At 45.2% G+C, this 27,224-nt stretch overlaps 1 protein-coding gene across 3 annotated transcripts in view; it reads right to left on the bottom strand.

Moving 5' to 3' along the window:
• The window catches only part of NBEAL1 (neurobeachin like 1), a 2,018,929-nt gene that overhangs the window by 963,235 nt on the left and 1,028,470 nt on the right, over window positions 1–27,224 (bottom strand). For all 3 annotated transcript variants that reach the window (XM_069615520.1, XM_069615521.1, XM_069615522.1), the window contains 3 exons: window positions 11,482–11,641; window positions 11,217–11,305; window positions 9,327–9,929 (listed from right to left, as the gene is read on the bottom strand). In XM_069615520.1, the coding sequence (XP_069471621.1) occupies window positions 9,327–9,929; window positions 11,217–11,305; window positions 11,482–11,641 (852 nt within the window). The remainder of the gene's footprint in view (window positions 1–9,326; window positions 9,930–11,216; window positions 11,306–11,481; window positions 11,642–27,224) is intronic.

The raw sequence follows: 27,224 nt of genomic DNA, 5'->3' as shown, positions 1-27,224 counted from the left end.
ACAAAGCTGGATCTTAGAGGGGCTTACCACTTGGTACGAGTCAAAGAGGGCGATGAATGGAAGACGGCCTTCCGCACCAAGTATGGGCTATTTGAATATCAGGTCATGCCCTTCGGACTTTGCAATGCCCCGGCCGCCTTTCAATATTTTATGAACGATGTCCTCAGAGAGCTCATAGATGTGTGTGTTGTTGTTTACATTGACGACATCCTCGTTTATTCTTCATCGGAATCTGAACATCGGAAACACGTGAAAATGGTCCTCGAAAGATTGCGTCAACACAAACTTTTCGCTAAGTTGGAAAAATGTGTTTTCAACGTGACTGAAGTTGAATTCTTGGGATTCATATTATCACCTGGCGGAGTGCGTATGGATTCAAAGAAGGTCGATGCAGTTCTTAAATGGCCATCACCATCCTCCGTAAAAGGTGTGCAAAGCATGTTAGGCTTCGCTAACTTTTACCGCAGGTTTATCCCCGAATTCTCTCGAATAGTCCAGCCCATCACTGCCTTGTTAAAGAAAAACAAACGTTTTGAATGGTCTACCGAGGCGGAACAAGCTTTCCAGGATTTGAAGACTAAATTTATCTCTGCACCAATCTTAAAACACCCTCGCCCCGAACTCCCCTACATCGTGGAAACTGATGCTTCAAGCCTTGCCATGGGGGCAGTTCTATCACAAAAGGACCCGGTAACCAATCAGTTGCATCCCGTGGCATTTTGGTCCCGCAAATTCTCGCCTCCTGAAATCAATTACACGATTACTGACAAGGAACTTCTGGCTATCAAGTCTGCCTTTAAGGCTTGGCGGCATTATCTGCTGGGGGCCCGACACACCGTTACTGTGATTACGGATCACCGAAACCTGCAATATTTGAAAACCGCAAAAGCCCAATCCTCTAGACAACTCCGTTGGGCATTATTCTTTGCCGAGTTTGACTTCATAATTACCTATCGACCTGGTACAAAGAACGGTAAAGCTGATGCCCTTTCTCGGATGGGAGTGGAAGAACACTTGATCAACCCTAAACCTGTACCAATCATTCCCGAACAAAGAATTCTGGGTGTAATCGCCACAGAATCCATAGAGGAAGTTAAGGATAAAGCCAGGCAACTTGTAACTCCAGCAGACATACAGAATTGGCATCTGCAGGGAAAGGACTTTGCAGTAAAGGACAACTTATTGTATTTCCAAGAACGATTATACCTACCCAGCACAGATTTACAGAAAAAAGTAATCTCTTGTTATCACGATTCTTTAATGGAAGGACATCCCGGTATGGCCAAGACCTCAGAAAAGATCAAGCGCTACTTCTGGTGGCCGTCTTGGAAAAAAGATATCAGAGCCTTTATAATGTCCTGTGGAGTATGCGCCCAAAACAAGAGTCAAAAGGAAAGACCAGCAGGCCTCTTACGCCCTATTGACATCCCACCTCGCCCTTGGCATACGCTTTCTATGGACTTCATCACCGATCTACCTCCATGCTCCGGATACAATACGATTCTAGTAATCGTGGACTTATTCTCCAAGATGGCGCATTTCATTCCGCTCAAAGGCTTGCCAACAGCAGCAACTCTGGCCCGAGAATTTCTCGAAAACATCGTCCGACTGCACGGTTTTCCTTCGGTTCTAATTTCGGATCGAGGTAGTCAATTTATTTCTCATTTTTGGCGAAGTTGCTGTCGGTCTGCTCAAATTGATGTGAGACTATCGACCAGTCACCACCCTCAGACCGACGGACAAACCGAGAGGACCAATCAAACTCTGGAACAGTATTTACGCTGCATGCTGCAACAAACTGAAAAAACTTGGAAAGACATCCTTTGGATAGCCGAATATGCCTACAATAACTCTGTCCATTCGGGAACTGGGAAAACCCTGTTTTTTCTTTTGTACGGCAGTCACTTTCGAACCTCGGAGTTGGATCCCCTCCAAGATCTTGAAACACCAGCAGTAGACTACCTGCATTCTACAATCACCCAAGCCTTTAAGGAAGCTGTTTCTCACCTTCAAAGGGCTAAAGAACAATACAAGAAAGGAGCAGATCAACATCGGAAGGAAGCCCCTCAATATCAAGTAGGGGATCAAGTCTGGTTATCCACCAAATATCTACCTCTAAAAGGGCCACGCACATTCAACCCAAGATACCTTGGTCCCTATTCCATCACTACCATAGTAAACCCAGTAGCGGTCAAGTTGGACTTGCCCCCGCACATGAAGATACATCCGGTCTTCCACGTCTCTCTATTAAAACCCGTGCAACCTCAAACCCGACTAACTAAATCTCCAAAACCTATCCTAGTTGATGGAGAACTCGAGTTTGAAGTCAAAAGCATTCTGGACTCCAAGATCTCCAAATCTAAACTATTTTACCTAATTGACTGGAAAGGCTACGGCCCCCAAGAGAGATCCTGGGAACCTGCTGAATATGTCCACGCTCCTCGCCTAATCAAAAGATTTCACCGAACATTTCCTGACAAGCCAAAACCCCCGGAGAAGCCCGGTTTGGGAGGGGCCTTGAGGGGGGGTACTGTCATGATCTCTGCTTCCAAAAGGTCAGGGTTTTCCCAACTCCCTTGGAAGCAGATCCATAACCCAGGTTCCGAGTGCCAACCAGTCCCAATTGGGACCTTTTGGACCCAGTCCTGGCGCCAGTGGCACCAGGCTCATAAATATGCCCAGTCCCAGCGCTGGAAGCGCCGGGCTCATAATGCTTGGGTGGACTTACCTGCAGCAGACCATGCTGCTTACTTGCCTGCCAGTTGAGCCTCTGATCCTCTTCTGTTTGGAACTACTTTTCCTGTTGGGTGGGGCAGGAGCCACTCCCTAGATTCAGAACACTGGAACTCTTCTGGAAAGCAGGAACTCTTTTCTTACCTAGGCGTGGCTGTGGAAGGAGACACCTAAGCACTACAGGAGGCTATTTAAACCACACCCGATGGATGAATCTTGCTTTGCGTTATTCTGCATCCTCTGCAGCAGAACGCTCATCGTGTCTTCTGCATCTGATCCTGGGCCTAAGGAAAAAGGCTTACCATCCTGAATCCAGTCTTCAGCAACACCTATAAAGAAAGAAAGAACAGGTTAGCATTACGGTCTTCAGTGACAGCTCTTCACTTACCTGGTCCATCGGCTGTCACCAACGCCTCGCGCTGCATTCCGGCATCTGAAAGACAAAGGCTTACCTACTCTTCGTGCGCTCCGGAGGTCTTCACACTGCATTCCGGCATCTGAAAGACAAAAGCTTACCAACTCTTCGCACACTCCGGAGGCCTTCGGCGCTGCATCCCGCATCTGAAAGACAAAACAAGGTGCGTTTAAAGACATTGGGGAACTTTAATACTCACGTGCCATTACTCCTTTCCACATCTAACCCAGTGGGTATTCCCGCACCCTGCAGCCGCTCCGAACTTGTACCTGCAAAATAAAAAGACAGTTAGAGCGCATCGTGAAGCAGGCAACAAGCGCTTACTTACGTGCTTCCAGGCGCTTCTATTCATCACACGGGCTCCATCTTCAACTCACTTCAGCCCGTCATCCGCCATCGCCGGAACCCTGCAAAACAAGAAACATCATTACTAAAGACTTTAAAGACATTAGAATTACTCGAAACTTACCGTTCGTGCAGTAAACGACGGACAGCAGTCCTCTGAAGTCAAGAGGCCTGCTCCCCTTATCCAGTGAAGAAAATGGTTACAGCACCCTGCCCCGAGGCAGATGGAGAGCACGGCGTTAACTTACCTAAGGTGAGAGCGTTAACCTTTGGGGTTCTACAGGAGAAGAGAAAGGGAAGAAGAGAGACATTCAATAACCCAGTTCCTTAATCCCATATTTTCTATCTGCAGACATCTTACCCTTCGAGTCAGACATACAGTGCACAGAGAGCCAGCCGTGTGTTACACATCACCTTTGAAGATACGGTATACGCCCAGTCAAGACCGGCGCCTCTACGGGAATCAGGTGAGCGTTACACTATGGCAGCCTGCATAAACAAGCTCTCTGGTGGTGCATGGGAGTACAGGAAACCCAGGTCTGAGGGTGCCGGCCTGTGCTTCTTTACAGGGTCACGGTCGACAGTCATGACTAAGGATGGTTTAGACAACAGGACCAGGGCCTCTACTGCCTGACTGAAAGGCAAAGGGGTGTTTGGGCCCTCGTCCAGAATGCCCATCAGCTCATGTGGTACCTTGGGGTGGGAGGGCGCCAACAGCCCTAGGGTGTAGACTACCTTAACAATAAGGCTCCAGAAGGCTTTTTCAGGTTTTACAGGGGTAGGGGCTGGGAGAACGTCTACATCTGGTGAGGTTTTTAGGCCACTTACATCCTGCTAGTCACCCGCAATAGCCACCAACTCCCCTTGATCCCCACAAAACTCCTCTGGGAAGTCTTTAACTTCCTTAGGTTGCAAGGGTTCCATACCAAAAGGAATGGGGTCTCCTTCCTCATCATAAATGTCTTCAAGACAAGACATGAATGTACCCTTTAGGAAACGAGGCATACTCTTGAGGACCTCCAGTGTCATTGGAGGGAAACATGGAGGGCCAACATCCAATGTTGGAGTGGTGCGTCTATGAGATGAGATCTTGTCTGTCTTACGTGCGGTTGGGCCGGCTTGTCCGAGCATGGTAGACTCAATTGGCGCTGGTGGCGCTGAGGCCATGTCAAAAGTGTCAGAAATATTGAATGCGAAGGCTTCCCATTCCTCAGGAGTAGAGGATTGCATGAGGAAAGGCACCTGTGCAGCTTGATCCTCAGGGGAATCCTTGAGTGGTGGCGCCTCTTCTTCGATGAGAAGAATGGTGCTTGGAAGAAATGCCTGAGACAGGGACCTCTTGCAATGTTTCTTCTTTGTTTTCTCCTTTCGGAGCGGGATTGCTCTGTGCAACAATCCGCGCCAGGTGACCTCGAAAAGGTCCGCTTACCACCCTTCGCCTTGTGGAAGAAGGTGAGCAACTTTGCCTCGTGTTCCTGTAGTGCCTTGGGATGCATTGAATGGTACGACACACAATTCTGCGTGTTGTGCCCCTCACAGAGGCAATAAAGACAAATACAGTGAGGATCCTAAACAGATATTTGGCATCAGCAGTGGATACAGGGTTTGAACTGTGAAGACTTAGTAGGATTCGGCATATTTTTGTAGAAAACACAAATCTAAAACTTACAAGAGCGCTGTTCCTAAAACGAGCAGAGTGTGTGGAAAAATAAAAGCTGAGGTGACTGGGCACGGTGCCTCTATATATACTGGCCCCAGGCAGCAGAAAAGTTTCCTAAGAGCAGCTGTGCTGTGAGACAGATATCAACGAGGAGGAATCCGCGGGAGGAAAGAATCCATTAGAAAAAGTTAGGGGATGTTGAGTCGGTGGCGCAAAGTGGTGCGAAAAGTATAGAATGCCAAAGGCAGCATCACCGAGTCTTGTAGCAGCTTCAAGACAACTCTAGAGCGATTGAGTCGGCTTGAAAGCGGTTCAAAGCAGAAAACCAGAGTCCCAGCCTTTGTGGCTGGGGTCAATGTTCAGTCTCACAGAGGATAACTTAAGTCCTTCTACCCTTCTCAGGAAGCACGGTTTCCAGAGAAAATGTGCAAGTGTGGCACATTCAGTAAGCAGAGTCCTGAGCATTAGAGTTTTAGCAGCAGGCAGGCCTTGTTCAAGAGCAGGTCACTTCAAATGCTCTTCTGAATTGGTTGATGGGAGGGATCTGACTCCCAAGTGTCCTCACGACTCAGGGGCTTTAGGCAGACTACATCCCAAATAAGTTCCAGCAAAATCCTTCTTCATGAGTCCAAAGATGATTTAATTATGGGGTGGGGGAATCTCACCCCAGTATATGTTCATTTTGCTACCGCATATTGGTCTCTTTTTAAGTCTTACTTTAGGGACCAATCTCAACTGTTGCAACAAGAATTTTGCCTCCTGATGTCAGCTCCCAAAGTGCTTTGTCGGTAGGATGTTGGGGGAGGAACAGGCAGGAGAGTAGACTAAACATTTCAAAGAGGAGAGGGCACAACCTGTCTTCTGCTGGAAACGCCTCTTCTAGGCTACATTACTCAAACCCCCTCACGTCTGCCTTGGTTTCAAATGACCTCAGTAATTTATCGCCATGCTGTGACTTCCCAATTGTGATGGCAGAGTTTTCTTTGAAGCACTGGACCCTTCCTTACCCACTGGGGGTAGATCCTGCCCTGTTGGTAAGGTGTGAGGCTTCCTACCAGAGATCAAAGGGAGCTACTAGGTCTGAACCGATGAACCAAACAGTTTATTGTGGGTGAAACAGGGCCCCAGGACAGTAATACAAAAAAAATCTAGTTAAGTGGGTTTCAGGAAACCAGTTGAACAATAAAATGACTACAGATTTGTTTTTTTAATTTTATTGCTGACCTCCCCATAAGACACTATATAAAAAAAAATCAGAATAAGCTTTATATTTTACCAATATGCCATCATGCCTTGGGGGTACACAGACACACAATTCCATTTGTAAAGGGTGATCCATGCCTGGAAATAATGTGGACTCCAGCAGGCTGTTTGTCAGGAGTGTACGTGTTAAACTGTAAAAATCACGTGGTAGTTAGTTACTGGAATGTCAGTAGACAGGCCCAGCAAGAGCACGCATATTTATTATACTTTTTCCAGTAAGGAGCATAAGGAAACTGAGGCTTGATTAACAAAGCTTACTTTGTGTGATATAATTACCAGCATAATTTTACAGTGTACAAATAAAAAAAGCTTGGGATTTCACACCCGCGCAAATGGCATTCTGTGACACATGCACAGTCTTACTCTGCACCTAGGCCCTACTCCTCACACAGCACTCAACTCTGTATCCTACATTTCTTGTTTGTCATTCTAGCACGAAGGTACACACAAGAGAACATGTGTTGTGGGGATGGCAAGTGGCCACGTGAAAGATAATTAAGAAGGTGGAAAACAAGACAGGAGCACTGAAGATATTATAGTAAGTAATGTGTTTCCATAGAGTTCTCAGCCTCTCCTTTACGCACCTTGCAAGGGTTAGATCTGCAACGGTGTGCTAGACAAATGTCGTCCCTCACTGATGACCCTCCTTGGTTGATTAACAAACATAAAATGTTTCTTGTAAGCAGTCTAGACCCTCCGGCTATAGGGGCAAAGTTGTTCCTTAGCATGGCCAGGCCAAAATGAGAACCATCTCTAAACCCGACGACCAACTGGTAGTGAACGCATAAAAAGTGTTGTATCAGCTTAGCGCTGTAAAAGAAGGGGGTGAGAATGTAGTTGTAAAGCATAGGTTTGAATGTTGACAGCACTGTACCCACTGCCAGGGTTTGTTAAGCACACATCTTTGCTTCTAGCAACAATCTCCTAGCTATTTTAAGCGGCATTGTCAGTAGTGAGTCAGATTGTGTTATACGCAGCACGAATGCATGTTTATGCATGAGATTTATAAAATGCAAAGCTCGCTGGGGCCAACACAACATTTCACACAGGAGACTCACCCAGGGGGTTACAAGTAAGTGTGCAGGGGTAGCAGAAGAACTGGGAGGGACGGGGTGCGGGGCAATGGGTTTTAGTGAGGTGGGCGTTTTTTCTCTTTAGAGTGGACTCAATATAAAAGAGATGCAATAATACAAATGCTTCAGTGTTGAACTAAACAGGAAAGTTTCCAACCAAAGACAAATGTATTAACAAAGCCAACCTAGTGAATACATTTGGTACTTCTTGATTTAGCCACGTATTTATCGATTTTTATATTTTGGTACAATCTTTACTGCACAGCATTTTCTGGCTGGCCGGTATTGGCTACTTGAATTGAGTGAGCATTAGTTAGATGGCCAATCAAACGAACTACAAAGAATTTACATTAGAGAAACGATCAATGCGTTTGCTAAGTGTCTAGGCCGCATTTAACCACACGTTTTGCAACTCCAAGTAGTATGGGTATCCTGTTACACATAACCAAATGACCAAGTTCCACTGCCTCGGAACAGTACAGATCGGAATGTGGGAATAACACAGTTTCCCATCGCCCATTTGACAACAGTGAAGGATGCAGCGGGAAGAGAGAGTCACGTGTTGAATATAGCATTTACAAAGAATTCTGGATGGCATAGAGAGCTCAGAGAGGGCACCAAGAGCACGAACATATTTCAAGTGACAACTGCTGTGTGCTTGGTAGTTCCTAAGTGGTTCTGTACATTCTTAGTACTGTGGCAATGGTAGATAGGATACAAAGGTTTGCAAAACAAAGACGCAATGGGCCCGTCTTGATTTTGACATGCCATGTCTAACACCCTCTACTCTCCAAATGATGCTTATGAAATGCATGCAGAAGTAACAGAGCAGGCTTTGCACCATAACTACTGATTCTACCTTGAAATAGCTCCCAGTTTATGGGTACAAAAAACAAACTCTCACTTTCTAAACTTCAAAGTGCAAGATGGCACCTCTTCATTCAACTATACAGTCTCTGCTGTTGCTAGGTTCTCCCTGGAGCGCCTACTTCTTGACACTATTAAGAAGACCCATGCGGTTGATGTACCGATGGCTAGGGGATCCCATGGCTTTTCCCAATTAATGTAAAAGTACATTAAAAATGGGAGCTTTATGCTTTCGAGACAATTTTCCTCGCTCTGCTAAGTAAAGGATGAAAATACATGAATTAAGGATTCAGGATCCTGTCAGCAATACTGTATTTACACTTTGGTATATTGGAGAAATCTGCTCATCATTACCATCATTAGAGAATATAATATAGTTATATGTACATTCTTATTGCAGAGTGATGATCACAGCCCAAACCATTGTGTTGAATCGCCTCCCAACCAGTTATCAAAGGTTGGCTGGAGGCTTTCCACTTCTGCTTCCAAATGTTTTCCATTCGTTTATGGGTGATTGAGCCTCGACAGCCACTGCAACCAACTGAAAGGCCATAATGATGATCCAGAAAGGCCAGCAAGCATATTTTGCATTCATCAAATCTCTATTCCAGAATACACAATAATCATCACATACATTTAGAAACAGTGATGGTTTCTGCTTTTTTCTTGTAGTTACTTTAGGTGCACCTTAGAAACATATAACATCCTATTTGAGACAAAATGCGATAATATTTCAGGTTTTAATGAAAACAACCATATACTAACCAAATATAGTAATGCCTACTAAAGTTGTAGTTGGTTCAGTAAACCATCATACAATAAATTAAGGATGGAATGATAGTAGTATGTCTTTTAAATATGCACAGGGAGACCACTTTTTGTTTACACGGGAAACCTCTGAACTATTCCAGTGTAATACACTACAGAGGTCAATGTACCCTTTGGGTATAGCAGGTTTCGTAATACTTACCTCTCGGCTTTCATAGTTTTCATTGAAGGAAAATTCATCGACACAAATGGTGCCATTTAAGACACTGGACTCCCGATCAGACTGAGAGACAGCAAAAGTTTTGGAACTTTCCAGCGGTGATGGAGTACTGGGTAAACTGGCCGGCGTTTGGTTCCCACTGTTCCCACTATCCCCTAATCCGTATGGAGTAAGGTCCAGATTCAGGTGGGATGGATCTTTGAGCCAGGCTTCTTCCAGATCCTCTGGCACAAAAGGGTTCTCAAAAACGGAGCTATCTTCATGCTCCTGCAACTCATCCGGGGACTGAACGCTTAGATCAAGAGATTTGGTGTCCTCGGAACTACATGTTTGACGTGAAATATTGGGTGTGAGAAAGCCGTCCACTTTGTCAAAATCTGCCATGCCAGTATTGCACCTTCGCAGCTCATCATCACAGAGTCTCTTTTCATCAGCGTTTAGTCTGGAATCGCTCCTACTTTCCCTGAGGTTATTCTTGGTCTCACTGTGTTCTCTCAGGAACAGTCTCACTAGAGTCTCTTGCCAGCCTAGCTGCTGAGAAATGTGATGTGCCGCGTCTGGCTGGGACTGCATGAGCAGCAAGACCTAGAAAGAGAGGGAGTAAAAGGAATCAGTTAACTATACACACTTCCTCCGTAATGGCAATGATGAGCCAGATAATGTTCTCTAGAAGACACCACAACACTGATCTTTCATACATTACATTTCTAACAATGTATACATTTTGTACTTTGGATGTATTCCTCAACATACTCCTGATGCTTCCTTGTCGTGATGCACCCCGTTTCCTAGTGTTTCTTTCCTCCAACTGACACCTACTCTGAAATAAAGAACACAGATCTTTCGGCCAGGCTCCATTCCCTTTGTATAAATAAAACAAGGATTGGCAAAGTCGACATTTTTGCTTCTGTGTAGGCATGGAAAGACGTTTGCCATGCACTGCCATAATGGTACTACCTGCCCATAAAACGGTAACACCTAGAAATGGTGCAAGTACCTGGGCCGATTATGCCAATGCATGGCAAATGCCTATCTCATAGCTATTACTCAAGGCAAAAAGGTTGGCTTTGCCTAAGCCTGTTTTTAACATGGCTTTGGCACAAGGAACAAAGACACACAAACTGCTTATAAATCAAGTGGCTAAATGCAGAGTTATTATTTGTCATTTTTCTTTCACCAGGAACTCCCTTACAGATGCAATTAAGCCATGAACTCTCAGAAGTCTGCTCAGAAGAAACACTGGTAGGCTTGTTTGATGTGACTGAACAAGAGGGCTCGATCATAGAAAACACTAGGGGGTATTCTTTGGGCTGGCAGGGCCAGGTAATGGGTGGGAATGCCCATAGTGATTAGCATGGGCCTGTGCTGTCAATGAGCAGGTAAAAACGCCAAACAAGACTAACAAGTTGTGCCCTTCCTCACATCCTACCTCCCTCCTATCTATACTCCAATGCAATAGTGTGGGCCCAAAGCACCATCTAATAGACAACATTAACGATAGAAAAATTAGCAATAGGTACTGCGTAGTCTAGATTTCATTCATTAAATTCAACTCGTATTGCTTGGCTTGTTTATTCATCCAATATACCCGCGGAGCTCTCAGAAAGCTTAGCCATTAAATCAGCGAGACAAATTGGCATTTAACAATAGAACCTATTTATTCCGCACTTGGGAAATGTAGAACTCTTCACTCTCCTATGTGCTGCCAGTGAGCGGTGCGCTGGGATTAAGAAAGCATCCCACCGTGTCTGCCGAAGCCTGACTCTTCCGCTGTGCGTTTCTGACCACCACCACTCGACTGCCTGTGCAGCATGACCAGTGAAAGCTATATTTGTGCATGGCACCACACACAAGAACATTCATAACACGCACCTTCCTGCAGACAGCCAACCTAACGGACAGGTCGGCTTTGTGCGCCAGGTGCATCACTGCTACCAGGTCCCGGAAATTCACAACAGGATCTGCAGGAGGGAAGAGCAAAGCGCAGAAGAATCACGTCATCGCGCCAGGCACCAACAGAAAGGACACACAGAGACAACAACGCATGGCCATAAAATGTGGTCTATTCGCTTACTTGACAATACTTTAAAAACTGCATTAGTATACACGTTTTGCTTGTTAACCCTTGTGTGCTTACCTGAATGGAGCACTTGCTTCAGAAGACATTTAATGAGTGAAGAAGTCACAGGAGCGTCGTTTAATAGGAGCCCCAAGCCAGAGTAGCCAACTTCCCTGAGCCGGATGCGCTGCTTACTGCGCTCATAGACTTTATTACATCTCAGCATCTGCTCTTCAATCTGCCACAAAGACGAAAAGCACATTTACAAACTATAAAAATAGACATTTAGGTTGCACTTCAGTCTGAACTTCTACCACCTAATGTTGTAAGCAAACCTCTAACTTTACACCAGTGGGGATGGCTAGCAGGGTAGCATCTTGGATCAAAAAAGACTCAACCCCAAAGTCTAAAAATGTTAGATTATACGCTGAATGATCCACCTCCAGCGCCAAAAAGCACACAGGAAATCCAATCGCAAAAATATCTTTTCACTGAACAAAGTTTTGTTCCAATGCGCAATTAGTGTTCAATAGAATAACACAGTTTTCTTTTGATTTGACACAAAAAAGACTATACCAAATGTATTTTAATTTAACACAGAAAAAAGCCAACATGTGTTTCAACTTTTTACAAGTTTTCATCAGGGAAAAGTTACATCAAAGCCACATACAAACTCACAAACACGACTTTGTTTAATAGCCTTTTTGCGTTTCCTTTCCTTGCTTAGATCGTCTATTTTGGGGGCACTCGTTAGTCCCTAAGGCTAGCGTTGCAAGGAGACTCCCATTTGCAAGATTCCTTGTTGTTTTTGTGCTGCAGATACCTGCTTACAGTGAAATGTGGCAGGGGTACTTTTGATCCTTTTCCATTCTTTTTTCTTAATAACCTTTCTCTGACTTGTTTGTGTCGTCTAAGCCAAGCTGGTTGGTAGCAGCAAATATTTTCTACCATGTTTTTCATTTTTCTTGCATGACTTTTTGCATTTTACTGCATAATGCCATTTTGAGGCAAACATGAGATTCAAAAGAGCTGTGCCACTTGTTATTTGCTGCTTCGCATTCTTCGTAACCTTTCAGGTCAGGAAATGCCATATACGGTAAGCCCTTTCCCAGGCAAAACCTTGCGTTTCCCGGGCAAAGTGATGGTATGTGCCTCTGCCAGATTTGAGCGATGAGATGGTTTTGTCCTAACTCACACTCGGGCTTGGCTATGTCTGTTGCCGGACAGATATGGAGCAGGAGGCTGTCCACGAACAGCCTTTGTCAGTTTGAATGGTGCAGATCTTTACCTTTTGTGGCCTGGGGATGACCCTGGCTAGAATTTAGGATAGGAGGAGTCCAGTGGCCATTCTTCAGATCGGCATTTGAGCCAAGACCCCTACGGAGAACTGCAGCCCGCTGAAAACCTGAGGACATTGAAGCCATTCAGCACTGCCTCTAGCCAAGTTCTGATAAAGCCCTGCCTCTGTGGATCGATCTCCTGAAGATGCTTGTCAGTGCATCAACCGTTGAGCTAGTGAGATCAACCAGCTCAGATTCCTGTATGCTGCACCTTCCAACTGTAGCCTTCGGATGTGTCCCGGAATCAACATGTGCATGTGGGCTGGCCATCTCCATTTAGAGCATCTGCTCTGCTTCGATCCCGGTCTAGGTTTAGGTTTTGGCTTGGAACTTCACAGATCCCCAAGTTGTGGCCTAGGAATAGTCCTCTTGCAGCTGCTGCACACCACCATGAAGAGGTGCCTTATTGGAGCATTTCCTTTGTCTGAGCATAGCGCTCTTTGCTGCTACCAGATCCCATGTCTGGTCGCCATGGAACCTGTGGTGATCTGCATCTCATGCCTGAGTCATCCAGCTGCAAAGCAACAGGAACCGCCTCGTCAGAGTTCAAAACCGCCACCTAGCCAGACCCAATCTCGACACCGAAAACTACTGCTGCACCCGCGGTCCCTGGACTCCCTGCAATGGAACCAACGATTGAAGTAAGTAGGCTCAGCGAATCTATGAACCAGAGTAAGGGTGGTAAGCTTGCATACCTGGTGCCACACCCCGCTCCCAACATATAGTTAATACAGGCACAAAGCCCTAACCCAACCTCTTCCCTTGCCTGCTCATGACTGGTGGAGTTTTGTCCAAGAATTCCCCCCGAGTTACCCTAGAGTAGTGGGATTGGGAAAGGACACCTAATCACTTGAACTTACCTTTATTTTTGCATCTCTGGAAAAAATGTTCTCACCTGTTGGCTTTGCCAATACTGGTTTCTTCATTTTAAAGACTTCAGACTCCCTGCAAAAGATATCGTCTTGGGGCTTTTAAGGACATTAGGCCTGGTCACCTTACCAGAAAATACTTCTTCATTGTTTGGGGTCTTATTTTAAAAGGCAAGGTAAACTGTTTCCATTGCTTTTACAGTGTTCTTGCATTGGTTTCTCTGAATTTCAATTGTTTTTGTGTTACGTACCTGTTTTGATTTGCTTTACTAAACAGTTTTCCATGTTTCATAATGTAACCCCGTCTGTTTTCAAAGTAAAGTTGAAGTGATCTTTAAAGAGATCAACTGTGAAAGCATATAGGTATATAGTATAGATTTAGTAGTGATCTGAGCGTGATCTGCAGGTCACATGTTCGAATCCCGGCAAGACCAACTCAGCCTTTCATCCTTCCGAGGTCGATAAATGAGTACCAATTTCGGTTTGGTGATATTGTATGTAAATATCTGCGCTGTAAAGCGCTTTGAATTAAGGCGCTATAAAAATAACACATTATCATTACCTGGGTGTTCAGGCCAAATAGTGCATTTTTCTACTTACTGTCTTAACTGGATTTGAGTGCTTTGTGTCTGTCTCATTGTATGCCCCTTGCCCATATCCCCTGAAGTGTAAGCCACCCTTTTCATCCACGTACCTTGATTGAGTTTGGCTAGACCAAAGTGTCTTTTCACTATTCACTAAAATAGGGTGGCCTCGCAGAACCCTCTATCATGATCGTTTCTGGAAATCCAGCTTCACATAGAAGCACAGAGGTTGCTGTAGAAGCAGGGCCTTCGAGGTAATGCATGCAATTTTGAAAATATCTGCCTCCAGTGAACGAAAAGAGGGTTAACATGATCACATTTCCGATTCCCATGACAAGTCTAGCAGCTGAGAAGAGTATGTGTAGGGTAAGCGAATGAGAGGTATAACCAAAGTTTGTACTGTTATCTGAAGTATTTGGCTGAAAGCAACAGCTTCACTTTATGCACATGGTGAAGCTGATAAGTTAATAAATCTGATTTTCTCAAACGGAACATTTTGGTTTTGAGAAAAAGTTGGGAGGAAAGGGTGAAGCCTAAAGACCTGGCTGTGAGAACCAAGGAACAAGGTATTCCTTGTGCAATAGTCATGATTAAAATGGTAGTGGACAGTCACAGGAGCAGAACAGGAGAAATTCTGCTTTGAATGGAGCAGGGGTGGGGTAGTATTTAAAAGCAGACCTGGGTGCCCAGTGTTCAAGAAGCTTCAGGAATACATTTAGCTTACTGATGTCATCAAGAGAAAATACCATTATGTCCTGCGAGAAAGGCTGCCCCATGCCAATTAATTGAGAGTTCTGTTCTGTTATTATTGAACACTGGGGCTCCATACAGAAATTGATCAGAGTGGAGGCAACTATGGATCCCTGAGAGGCCCACAAGAAAATGGGAGAGGGAAAGGAGATAGCAATAATTCACTCTTCACAAGCAGGGATCTGCTAGAGAGAAATCATGGGGACCAGTCCAGTCCCGTTCTACCTATTCACATTTGCCAAACTAGGATGTTCAATATCACTCTGTGGCCAACTGTATCAAATGAAGCCAAAAGGTCACTGAAGACATGTAAATCAAAACTGTGCAGAGCATCATCCAAAACCGCTGTCTCTTTGCTAACCTGTGGCCTCAAACCACTATGGTCGGATGCTAAATGGTTGCGACTGGAAATATCGTTAAGCATTTGTATGGAGAGGATTTATTTCTCTAGGTTTTCTGAGAAAATGTAGTTGGGTTACTAGTCTCAAGGCTTGAATGTCAAAAGGGTTAAGGTTAGGGTTACTGAGGAAAGGTTTTACCTAGCTAAATGTTTGCAATCAATCCTTAGCTAAGAGACAAATGGATGGGTCCGAGAAAGACTGGAGATGCCAAGGTAGTACATATGTCTACGAATTTTAAATTAAGTCATCAGTAAAGGCTTAAGCGCAGAGACTCAGGCTGATTACAGGAAGATCCATTTCATTGATTGTCATCCGACGAGAAATACCATAGGGTTGGAGCAGGGGAGATGTTGCCACATCATCAGTTTTCTGAATATTTTCCACAGAGAATGATGTCAGCATCAAGGTCCCTCGACACCCTCGTTCCTCGGTGCCAGAATGTGACGTAGGTGTCAGTAAATATAGCTTGCAGCGCACTCCTTAACCTCAGTTTCTATCGTTTGTTCCCCGTGATCAGCCGTGTTAGGGAATTCATCAGTATGATAACTTGAGACTGAGCTCTTTAGCATAGAGGCACGTTGGGAGGGTGATCATGAATCTGTAGGGGGAACATTCATCATAAAGAACACTGCCAGAGGTAAGCAATTTATTCTTTGAATGGCCGTGGCCAAATTAAGCCATTTGGGGGGACTGCCTTAGCAAAATCAGGCATCCTAGCCCAACAGAGAATCTATACAGTAGTGTTTTGTGAAGGAATGTAATAAAGACCACGTTGCGGTCTGGCAGATGTATAACATCAGAACTCAAATTTGGAAAGCCAAAGTGGCGGCCATTCCTCTGGTTGAGTGTGCCAAGTCCTCAGGCACTTCCTTCCCAGCGAGGGAGTAACATTCAGTGACGAGACGCATAAGACTATCCAACCGAACAATGTTTGCTTTGTTCAAGCTTTATCTAGGTCCAGTGTACTGTATGAAAATGTGGTCCTCTGTTCTGAAAGCTTTTGTTATGAAGATGCAAAAACAGAGCCCTTCTAGGTTCTAGTCTGTGCAATCTCTCCTCTTGCTTGAATGGGGGAGGGTAAAACACAGGCAGTGGGATTTCTTGAGAAAGATGGAATTCAGAGACCATTTGGTTGGTCGAACCCTAAGCATTACCTTGTTTTAAGAAAACAATGTAAATGAAGGCTTGCAGGATAGGGCTTGCAACTCACTAACCCTACATGCAGAAGTTATTACCACCAAATAATATTTTTTATGTCAACAGAATGAGTGGACAAGAATGCAAAGGTTAAAAAAGAGCCCTTGTTAAGTAGGTCATTACAAGATTCATACCCCAGGCTGACACAACGAAAGGAGATAGGGAAACATGTTAGTCAGTCCTTTGAGTAATTGCATTATTATTGGTATTGTACAGTACAATTTTTGCTGAAGTGTTCACTTGAAAATGGAAAACGCTGTCAGGTATCCCTTTACCTTTGTCACCTGTGGCCCGTCCTGGGCAGGGTGTAAGAGAAAAGACAGTACCATAGGTGTGTTGCAAAGGTAAGGATATATTTCATTAACTCTGCACCAGCTGCAAATAGCTTTTCAATGGCAGCCATACAGAGCTATGGGTGCCTGTCTTCTTACCAGGCATAGGGATGAAGGGTGTTGATACTCGAGTGGAGAACTTGCCTCCCGTTTGTTAGAGCAAGTCTGTTCTCTGAGGAAGACACCATGGAGTGTAAATGGCCATGTCCATAAGGTCTGGGTACCACGTCCTCCTGGCCCTGCCCAATGCAATCAGGATCATGGTCATTTTGAATTTTTTAAACATCCTGAGAACATGAGGAATGACAGGGATCAGCAAGAATGCAAATGGAAGTGGAAAGTTCCAGTCCATAACAAACGCATCCCCCTAGTGCTACTCTCAGGACAAATTCCATTGAGCAGAACAGCTCACACTTCATGTGGAAACTGCAGGTGAACACATCCACTTGAGGGGTACCCCAAAGGGTGAAGATTTCCAAATTAGCTTCATGGCATAGCTCCCACTCGTGGGAGTCCCAAACCCTACCTGGTCAATGTGTCCGCAGTGTAGTACTCCGCCTCGGCTAGATAAACTGCAGACAAGGAGATCTCTTTGAGCAATGCGCAAAAACAGAGCTGCATTGCCTCCCTGCCCAGAAGCAGTGACCCTACACTCACTCTCTTGTTGAGGTAGTGCATGGCTACTGTGTTGTTCATCATGATCAATACAGTCTTCCCTTGTATCAAATACAAAAAGGCCATCAGCGCAGTCTGATGGCCCTCAGCTCCAACATGTATATGCAGTTTTGTCTCTGCCGGGCACCACAACCCGCTCACCATTAGCTTGTTCATGTGCACGCCCCAGTTCTTCAAGGAAGCATCGCTAACCATAGTTGCCTCCGGCCATGGTTGCCAAAAAGGTTCTGCCGCCATCAAGTTCTCTCCGATGTCAGCTAAACTGTCTGAGAACTGTGACTACGGAGACCTGATAGCCTAATTAAGTGATCTCATTGCCAGTCCAGCCTCCGGCACCAGGAAAATACAGGATGCCATGAGCACAAACAACTGTAGAAAGTTTAGGTCCAGTAGTGTTGGAAACTATGCTTGTCAGCATGAAAAATCCATGCCCTTCATCTCAAGACGTTTAAGAAACATTCTACAGCTATAAATGTAGTTTGTGCTACCAATGACGAGGGTTGGAACCAGGCCACTTCAAAGGTAGAGGGAAAATTAGGAGGTTGGGGGAGGAGGGAAGAATCCAGAGGCAGCCCTTGTCCTGAGGGCCGGGTGCAGCTACTAGGGCCCCAATTCCTCTCCCACCTCTACCTCCATATGCCAGCATGTCTGTTTGAAGACCCTTGTCTCTTGCCTCACCTTTAAAGACAAATAATTACCAGCCTTTTCCTGTTTGTTGCATATCTTCTCGCCCAGCACTAACCCAGCAGAACAAACTAATATCACTTGACTACTATGAAGATCGGCAGCAGTGAGAATGGGAGACGCAGCCAAGAAAAGTACAAAAAGCACTGCCATCAGCATACAGCATAGATGCCAGTGCTCAGAGAGAAGAAGGAAGATATGCCGCCATCCTAACCGGTCATACAGAGGACCTTGAGGAGCCACTAGAAAGAAACGACAGGTCCGCACAACACCCAGACCACTTCCTAGAGCACTGAGGAAAGAAAATGGAAGAACCCCTCCTTATTCCCCGAGAGACTTAATGGGAGACTCAACGAACCAGGATCCCAGATTATAAACATGGACGCTAACAGTATCCAGTGATTCCCTCGAATATAAAGCATTGAATGCAAAAGCCTCGAAAAAAACGCATTAAAAAAATGCATTTTTTTGTAGGTAAAGTTTTTTTTTAATTAAAATGGGTTTTAAGGGGTAAAAAAAACAGGAGTTCGGGGGACTCCCCACCCCCATTAAAATACATTTTAAAAAAATGTTTTTTTAATGCATTTTTTTTCAAGGCTTTTGCATTCAATGCTTTGGATGTCGTGGCTATCACTAGGAACCACGCTAACCGTCCGTTGCCGCTATCTTCGGGATGCGACAAGCCCATGCAGTGAAAGTGAGCAGGGATTAGTCCCCTTTTCAATACTCGCATAAACACACCCCAGGTGGGGAAGACTGGGCCCGATCGACCAGGGAGAGGTGGCCATAAGCAGGGAACAGTAAGCAGCTACTGTGGGTTATTCAGGTGAGGTCAGAGGTGGAGGACGCACAAGAGACCAGCAGGAAAAAGGAGGTAACAGCAGTTTGTGGAGGACATTTGTTGAGCAGGTGAGGTATAGCCTTAGGAGTAGAAGTGGTTCTGCAGAGTGAGTGTGTGTGTTTGTGTGGTGAGGGAGTAGAGGTGATAGTAAGGTGTGAATGTGAAGTGAATGGAGGGTGCTTATGTAATAAAGGTGAAGAGACTAGTAATGGGAGGAGGACGGTACTAGATGAAGGAAGAGGGTAGTAGTGGAAGGAAAAGGATAGCGGTAGGAGGAGAAGACTAGGAGTAGTAGGAAGGAGGGGAGTAGGCGTGTGGAGGAGAAGAGTAGTGGTGGGTGGAAGGTAATAGTAGTAGGAAAGAGGGGAGTATGAGAGTGGAGGTAGTAGCAGAGCGTAGGAGTAGGTGAGTGGGAGGAGAAGTAACAAAGGGTGCAAGAGAGAATTAGGAGGAATAAAACAACAGAGGGATATAAGATTGATAGGAGGAGGAAGAAGGAGGGTGAGACAGTAAGAGCAGAGGGGAAAAGGCGAGTGTGGACATGAGTGAACCAGCTCAAAACCAACAGAATAATTCCCCATTAGAACACTAACCCTTGAATGGAGTAGGGACAGTTAGGAAGTCCCTGAAGGAGTTTAGACAGCTGGCATAGTATAAAACAGCGATTAGACAGAAGGGGTCAACATTCAGCAGCACTAATCAGGAGTTATGGAAGCCTGGGTTAGGAAGGAGGGTCAAAACAAGAGAGATATGTAGAACTCTGCGACCCACAAAGAAAAAGAAAACCCTTCAACTGCCACTAAGACTTGGGGTGATTTCTGTGCTATCTGTCATATACCAAAGGAGAGGTAAACGCTTACAGTATGGCAAGCCTTTCAAAATGTACTGAAGGTCACGCAAAACTCCAGTTTCCAGTACACGTAGAAAGACTGCAGGTTTTAGGATATAACTGTATCATCTTCCTCAATCCCAATACCCTATTGCACACCCAAACATCTAACTATGAATCTAATTCCTTATGATTGACCTTTATAGGTCATCCTCAACAATGCATTACCATTGTGCATGGTACTTGGCTTTGTTTTTCTTGGAAGGACCGTTAGTTTTGACATAAGAAACAAAGGCATTTTTTACTCACTTTTACATTACTATTCTTCTGTGGAATGGTGTAAAGTTATACAATTTTTAACATGTGACCGTTTCCATAAATACTATCTTTTGACATATCCTGAAGGGCGAAGTAACTACTTTTCAAATTGTTTGCAGCTTAATAGAAACAGCTTCATGAAAAATGTATCAATTTAAGAACAGAGAATCAAATCAAAGCACTACACCAGAATGTTTTTGATTAGGATACACTTATTGATTACTACCTGACTCAGGACTCTTTCGGAATGGAGGGGTGTAAATGGTACTGCTGAATATGCACAGCGACCCAGCACGGAGATGGAACCTGAACTAACCCAAGGGGACTTGGGGGGATGGAAGGGGAGTTTTCCCTAAAGACATTTTTTTACAATATTGGGTTAAAACCGTGCATTTTCAGCACACTTTCTGTGAAAATGTGGGTAAAGATACATAGGTTTGCAACTGGTTTTGCAAGGTAACATGTCAAAATGCAATAGATGCAGCAAGCCACCAACATTGCACAGGAGGATTTTCCAGAACGTTTTCATAATGCCTTTGCCCACAACAAATGCCACTATAAAAGTATAAAAAAACCTTTTGATTCTGGCTGTGCTGATTCATGTCCATGGAGGCTGCGCCAATATAGGCCAGTATTACAATGAAAGAGCTTACTCTTTTTGGCTTTACTAGTACTAACTGCCATGCCACAGTAAATAAATATGTGCAGACTGGACCCATCAATGTGTGCCAGTACCATGTAGGAACAGTCAGTATGTTGCCTTCACCCTTGATGCCCAGTAAAAAAGTGCAATGCTACAGTAAAGAAACATGTCCAGACTGGAGCCACCAATGTGGGTCAATGCCACGTATGAACACTCTTTATGCTGACTTCCCCCTTGATGCCAAATAAAAATGCCATATCACAGTAAATATATGTTCAGATTGAACCCACCAGTGTAGGCCAGTACCACATTTTGCTGCCTACACGTTGATGCCTAGTGAAGAAATGCCATGGCACAGTAGGATCTGCCACCCCTATTTCCCCCGCCCCTGAATCACAATCCTGCTCCCAGGGCCTGGCCCACACCATCAGAATTCACACTGCATCATTCATTCTTCAATTACATGCATGCAACAGCATTCACAAGGCAGACATTCTTCATTCACTCTCACATTCACTTGTGCAGCACACCCATACAGCCATTCATACATTCTCTCAATCACACGCGCACCCAAACAACATATACTCACCCACTTATAAACACACAAATACATTTCTTCTTTTATTTCTTACTTGCAGCCCTGCTCTGGATTCTAGTACTCACTGTCTCGCGCTGCCTGGTGCACATGTGCAGTGGAGTAAGAGCGCATCTATCATGCCACCCTCTGCCCTGGATGTGCAGGGAGATGCAAGAGTGCACCTCACTTCACACATTCAGCCCTGCAGTACCAATGCCTGCCTCCCCAATGGGCCTTCAAGGCTGGCGAAGCAAAATACCCACAGCCTTGAATGGCTCATTGGGCACAATGGGGTACCAGTGAACTGTTAAAGGGAAACCACGTCTCCATTTGACGGTTCAGTTAAATCTAGCCCAGTAGTGCTCCTTCAGGTGCTTGCTGCAGCTGGGGGAGCAATCACTATTTTCATTGGGCTCGTCAATAATGAGTGGTGGGTCGACACCATGTCGCCAATTATGGACAAGCCACCCCTACTAAAAAGTGACATTAGTTTGAAATATGAGGCGGTAGATGAGAAATTAAGTTAAAACGCATGCAATTCAGTTTTTTAGGTAAAAGTGTTTTTTTCATAAAAACATTGCATCTCTCTCACTTTGTTGTAATGTGTGCAACCAATAATACCATCAATGATATCAAAAGTGAATGCTGTAATGCCGAGTAAATTATGTATGTAGCTGCCTTACAAATTGTGTCTAAGGGAACATTTGCAATAAATGCTAAAGTAGCTCCTGTACTTCTTGTAGAGTGAGCTCTTGGTGTAAAAGGCAGAGTCTTTTTTGATAGGGAGAAGCAAAGCTGCATGCACTTGACTATCCATCTGGAGATAGCGTTCTTTGAAATATGATCGCCTTCCCTGCCGGATGCTATGGAAACAAAGAGTTGATCGGTTTTCCTTAGAGGTTTAGTTTTGTTTATGTAGTACAAGACCACACATCTTACATCTAGGGTATGGAGGCTTATTTCAGCTGAGTTTGATGTTTTTTGGGCAAAAAAGTAGGCAGTTCAATGGACTTGTTAAAAATGGAACTTAGATATGAATTTAAATGAGAACCTATGGTGAGTTCTCAGAACCACCCTGTCTTTACGGATGATAATTAAAGGGTCTTGTACTGAGAGTGCATCTAGTTCACTGACTTATAGAGGTGGTAGCTACTAGAAAGGAAGTCTAGTAAGTTAAATGTGTCAGGCTGGCTTTGTGCATAGGCTCAAAGAGGGAGGGGGCATGAGCTTTGTGAGGACAACATTAAGGTCTCAACCTGGTGAGGATGTGAAATGGGAGGGTATAGTCTCTTTACTTCTTCCATGAATGCTTTGATAACCGGTACCTTCCAGCAGGACACCTTGCTTTAGGATCTAGTGTAAGCAGAAAGAGTTGCTAGGAGTACTTTGATGAATTAAATAGTAAACCTGAGTCTAGTAGGTAAAGCAAATAGTGAAGCATGTTAGATGGTGAACATTCAATTGGATTTATGTTTTGTGATTTGCACCAAAAGACAAATCTCTTCCGCGTTTTAGAGTAGCAGTGTCTAGTTTGGGTTTCCATGCTTCTTTGAGGATGTCAATACACCTTTGTGGAAGGTTTAAGTGCCCAAACTCTACGACTTCAGGAGACAAGCTGCCAAGTGCATAGTTTGAGTGGATGGATGGAGGGTTGTCCCCTCGTGCTTGGACAGCATGTTGAAGGGGCACAGAAGTTTGATTGGTTTGCAGTAGGTGTGGAAACCATGGTTGTCGTGCCCACATTGGAGCAATCAGGATTTGAGTGACATGTTCCTGGTACATCCTGTAAGCTATCTTGTTGAATAGTGGTGTTGGTGGAAAAGCGTAGGCAAATTTCCCTGACCAACTCATCCACAGGGCGTTGACTTTGCAACCTGGCTGGGGAAACCTTGATGCAAAGTCTGGGCATTGTGCGTTTAGGTTTGAAGCGAACACATCTAGAGGTGGATGCCCCCATTGGGTGAAGATATAATTTAAGATACCTGTGAATTTGCCACTCGTGTTCCTCGGGCAGTAAAGGACTTCTGCTAAGAGTGTCTGCCTGCTAAGAGTGTCTGCTAGAGCACTGAGTTCCCCTGGAACGTGTTGGGAGACTAGGAACATGTTCCGCTTGAGCGCCCACTTGAAAATCTTTGGGGATAACCTGGACAGACCTGGAGAGTGTGTCCCTCCTTGCATGTTGGACTTGCACTGTTTGACCTGCTAGATCTTGCTGAAAAGCTTGCAGTGTCTTGAGGACTTCTAACAGTTCTAGAAGGTTTATGTAGTTTTAGGCTGCTGTTTGTGTCCACATGCTGTGTGATGAAGGTAATGGGCTCCCCACCCTGAGAGTGAGGTGTGATTTGTCAGAATGGCTTGTGCTGGTGGATTGTAAAAGGATTTTCCTTTTAGCAAGTTGTCTTTGTACCACCAGTGTGGAGCTTGTACTAAGGTTAGCAAAACAACCACTAGATCGACCCACTGACTGCTAGCCTGAGACCATTGTTTTGCTAACCACTCTTGCATTGGGCGCATTTGCAGCCGCACGTGAGGAACCAGATGGATGCATGAGGCCATCATCCCAAGCAGGCGCGTTGCCTTGCGCATGGTTATTTGGTGACCGGCTACATTTTGAGGGACTTGAAACAACATGTTTTGTACTCTCCGATTGGAGGGAAGACCAAATCTTCTTGATTTTGTACGATTGCTCCCAGAAATGATTTCACTAGACTGGGGACGAGACTTGATTTGTTCTCGTTGATGGAGAGTCCCAATTGAAACAAACAACTGAATATTCTTTGGGTGTTGAGTTTGCATATTTGTGGTGTTTCCCCAGTTATCAGCCAGTCATCCACATAAGGGTACTCTGGGATCGATTCTCTGCATAGGTGCGCCGCCACTACTGCTAGTACTTTTGTGAACACCCTTGGAGCCGAGGCTATGACGAAGGGGAGTACCTTGAATTGGTAATGTTCGCACAGTATTTTGAAGCACAGATACTTTCTGTGTGCTGGGAAGATTGAAATATGAAAGTATGCATATTTCATATCCAATGTTGGCATGCAATCCCTGTTTTAACAGAGGGATTACCTCCTATAGTGTTGCCATGCAACATATGTGTGGTTTGCCATATGTGTTTGCAGGGCGTAAGTGCAGGGCACATAGTTAAGTCTTGCTTTGGAACAAGGAAGTACGTTGAATAGATACCCTTGTTTACCTGGTTTGCTGGGACTATTTCTATAGTGCCTTTTTCCAGCAGGGACTTTACTTCTTGCAGTAGTACGAGTCTTACTTGTGGCGTCATTTTCCTGTGAAGCTAGGGGTGTGCCTGACCGTTTCCTGGATGTGGTGACAACTAGAGAGTCAAGTTTCAATTGACCTCTAATATAAAGGGGGTCAGAGGGTGCTGGCCTGAAAACGTTCTCAATGCGGGGGTTAACCGCTCTTGTGAGGTTGGGTGTCAATAGGGAGGGCGGGATGTGTCTCTGCACCAACAGTATTTACTTATTGAGCATTTATATGGTGCCTATACAGCAGAAAAGTGTTTTGACGTTCAGCCACGAGTATGTTTTCTTGCCGACCGGTGTCTTCTCCATAACAGGACGGCTGGCCTGCTAATTGGGATGTGTTTAATTTGGGTTATCGATCTCTTGTCCCTAGAATGTTGTCCACAAAGTCCTTGTCCCATTGGACCTCTTGTGTTTCTATTTTAAAGTGTTGGGCAGCTTTTAGTAGTAGCTTGTTGTATTGGAGCTTGTTGTCTATGGGGGACTCAGCCACAGGCTAATCCTGGTCATCTGGAGACTGTATGTCGTAAAATATCGGGGCCTTCATCATCATAGTATTGGTCTTGATCTTAACTGTATTGGTCAGCTTGAGACCCTGTAAGTCTGGAGGATCTACAATATATAAGTCCCGAGAGGGGTCTTGGATATGTGAGGCGCGGAATTCGGGTAGAAGTGCTGGGTTGAGAGCTGTCTAACCATAACAACTTAGAAGGTGGTTCACCAACAGATACCCTTTCACCATGTGCAGAACCCTGTGGGCTTCTAAACTTCTCTGGATGGCGATCCATGAAATCTTCAAAGCAAGAGATTCTTCTAATTACCCTGTCTAAACTTTCAGGTGTACATTCAGTGGACCTTGGGATAACTGGAGGGGCAGGTGTCTCTTGAAAGGGGTCTGCCTTTAATGTTGCAGAGCCCACGATAGTGTATCCTCAGAGGGAGTGTAGGCAGTTACTTGTGTGGCTTAGATCGTGTGTCCGTCTAGATTTTAGTGGGTTTCGACGTTTTAGACTTAAGGAGCGTTTTCGGGACATGTTTTTTGATGAGCTCTTGCATTTTTGACGCATTAGAAGAGGGCGTAGCATGTTTTGGTTTCGACGCATGTACATTAGCATGCAAAGGAGGATATTTATGACGCCGTTCCCGAAACTGGCCTACTCGGCACCTGTTGAGGAAATCTGTCTTGCGGTGAATGCGATTGCGATGGCCCAGAGGACAGAAATGACTTAGAGTGAGACTTCTCATTGGACACTGCGTGGCCGTGAACGGTCAACAATGTTATTAGCGTTCGGTCGGGGGGGTGGGTTGTTTTTAGTGTGTTGTGAAATATGTGTGCTCTCACCGCCGTGTGTCTTCTCCATAACAGGACCGTTGGCCTGTTTTTTGGAGTTGGGGGCTCACACCTGGGGTTCTACTGAACCTCAATCGCCTTCGACCTCGCTAAGGTGGTCAGCGCTGCCATCGCTGGATTCACCAGCCACATCTATGGAGGCCTCAACCTGCATTGCGATGGAAGCCCAGCGCTTAGTACTGCAGTCTTTTAAGGTATTAGGTCAAAAAAGCTTGCAGGATTTGCAGTGCTTCTCGACGTGATCCTGTGGAAGACAGTGGTTGGGATCTATGTGATCCGACTGCGGCTGATTTGCCCGCAGCTGGAAAGTTCGCATGAGAAAGGTGTGAACCACCAAAAGTTTGCACCTTTCTCATGCGAACACACGTACATACCCACACCCACAAAACACCCCCCACCCACACCCTCAACACACCCACACCCACACCCTCAACACACTCCCACCCACACCTTCAACATAAACAAACCGCACTTACCTTTTTCTTCACGCTTCCATGTTCGGGAACCGGCGCCGCAGGGTCCTTTTTTTCTTTTTTTTCTTTTTCTTTTACGGGGGATGCAGGGGTTTCCTCCTCAACCCCCGCTCACTATACAGTGAAGTATAGTGAGCGGGGTGTTGCGGGGGACACACATTTTACTTACCTGCAATGCTACCATCAAAGGTTCGAACTTTTGGTGTTCGAACGTTTGTACGTGCGACCGTTTAGATACGGTCAAAACATACAATACCAGTGGTTGCACACCTGGTGCAGACACCCCCAAAACCCCCAGACCCATTATACCATTTAAGGGGAGCTGGGGGCACCCCTGCAACCCTTAAATTGTATAATGGGGTACACCTTTACCGGGTCAAACCACAGCATTTTTGCTGCGCTTATTTTTTTACTGGCAAAATTTTTGCTGCAATTTTATTACCTGATACCCCAGGCTGGGATGCTCTGTGGCTGCATTGCCTGGGGGGCCGGTATGGTTGGGATTAGGGGTTGTTTGTTTCTCTTCAGTTACAACAACTTGTGTTTCGGACCCAGCTCAAATCTGGGTCCCAGTTCAAGCCCTGGTCTGGGAGCCGCGGCAGGTGAAAGTGTCTCCACACAGTCTCGAAGGGGGGGGGTCAGGATGGGGGGGTCAGGATGGGGGGACGGTGGTGGGGTGACACCCTGCCAT

Source organism: Ambystoma mexicanum, chromosome 9, assembly GCF_040938575.1.
Source record: "Ambystoma mexicanum isolate Mex_15411 chromosome 9, UKY_AmexF1_1, whole genome shotgun sequence".
In the NCBI taxonomy this organism is placed as follows: Eukaryota; Metazoa; Chordata; class Amphibia; order Caudata; family Ambystomatidae; genus Ambystoma; species Ambystoma mexicanum.
Note: the sequence above shows the minus strand (reverse complement) of the source record. Positions and strands in the feature narration are given on the sequence as shown.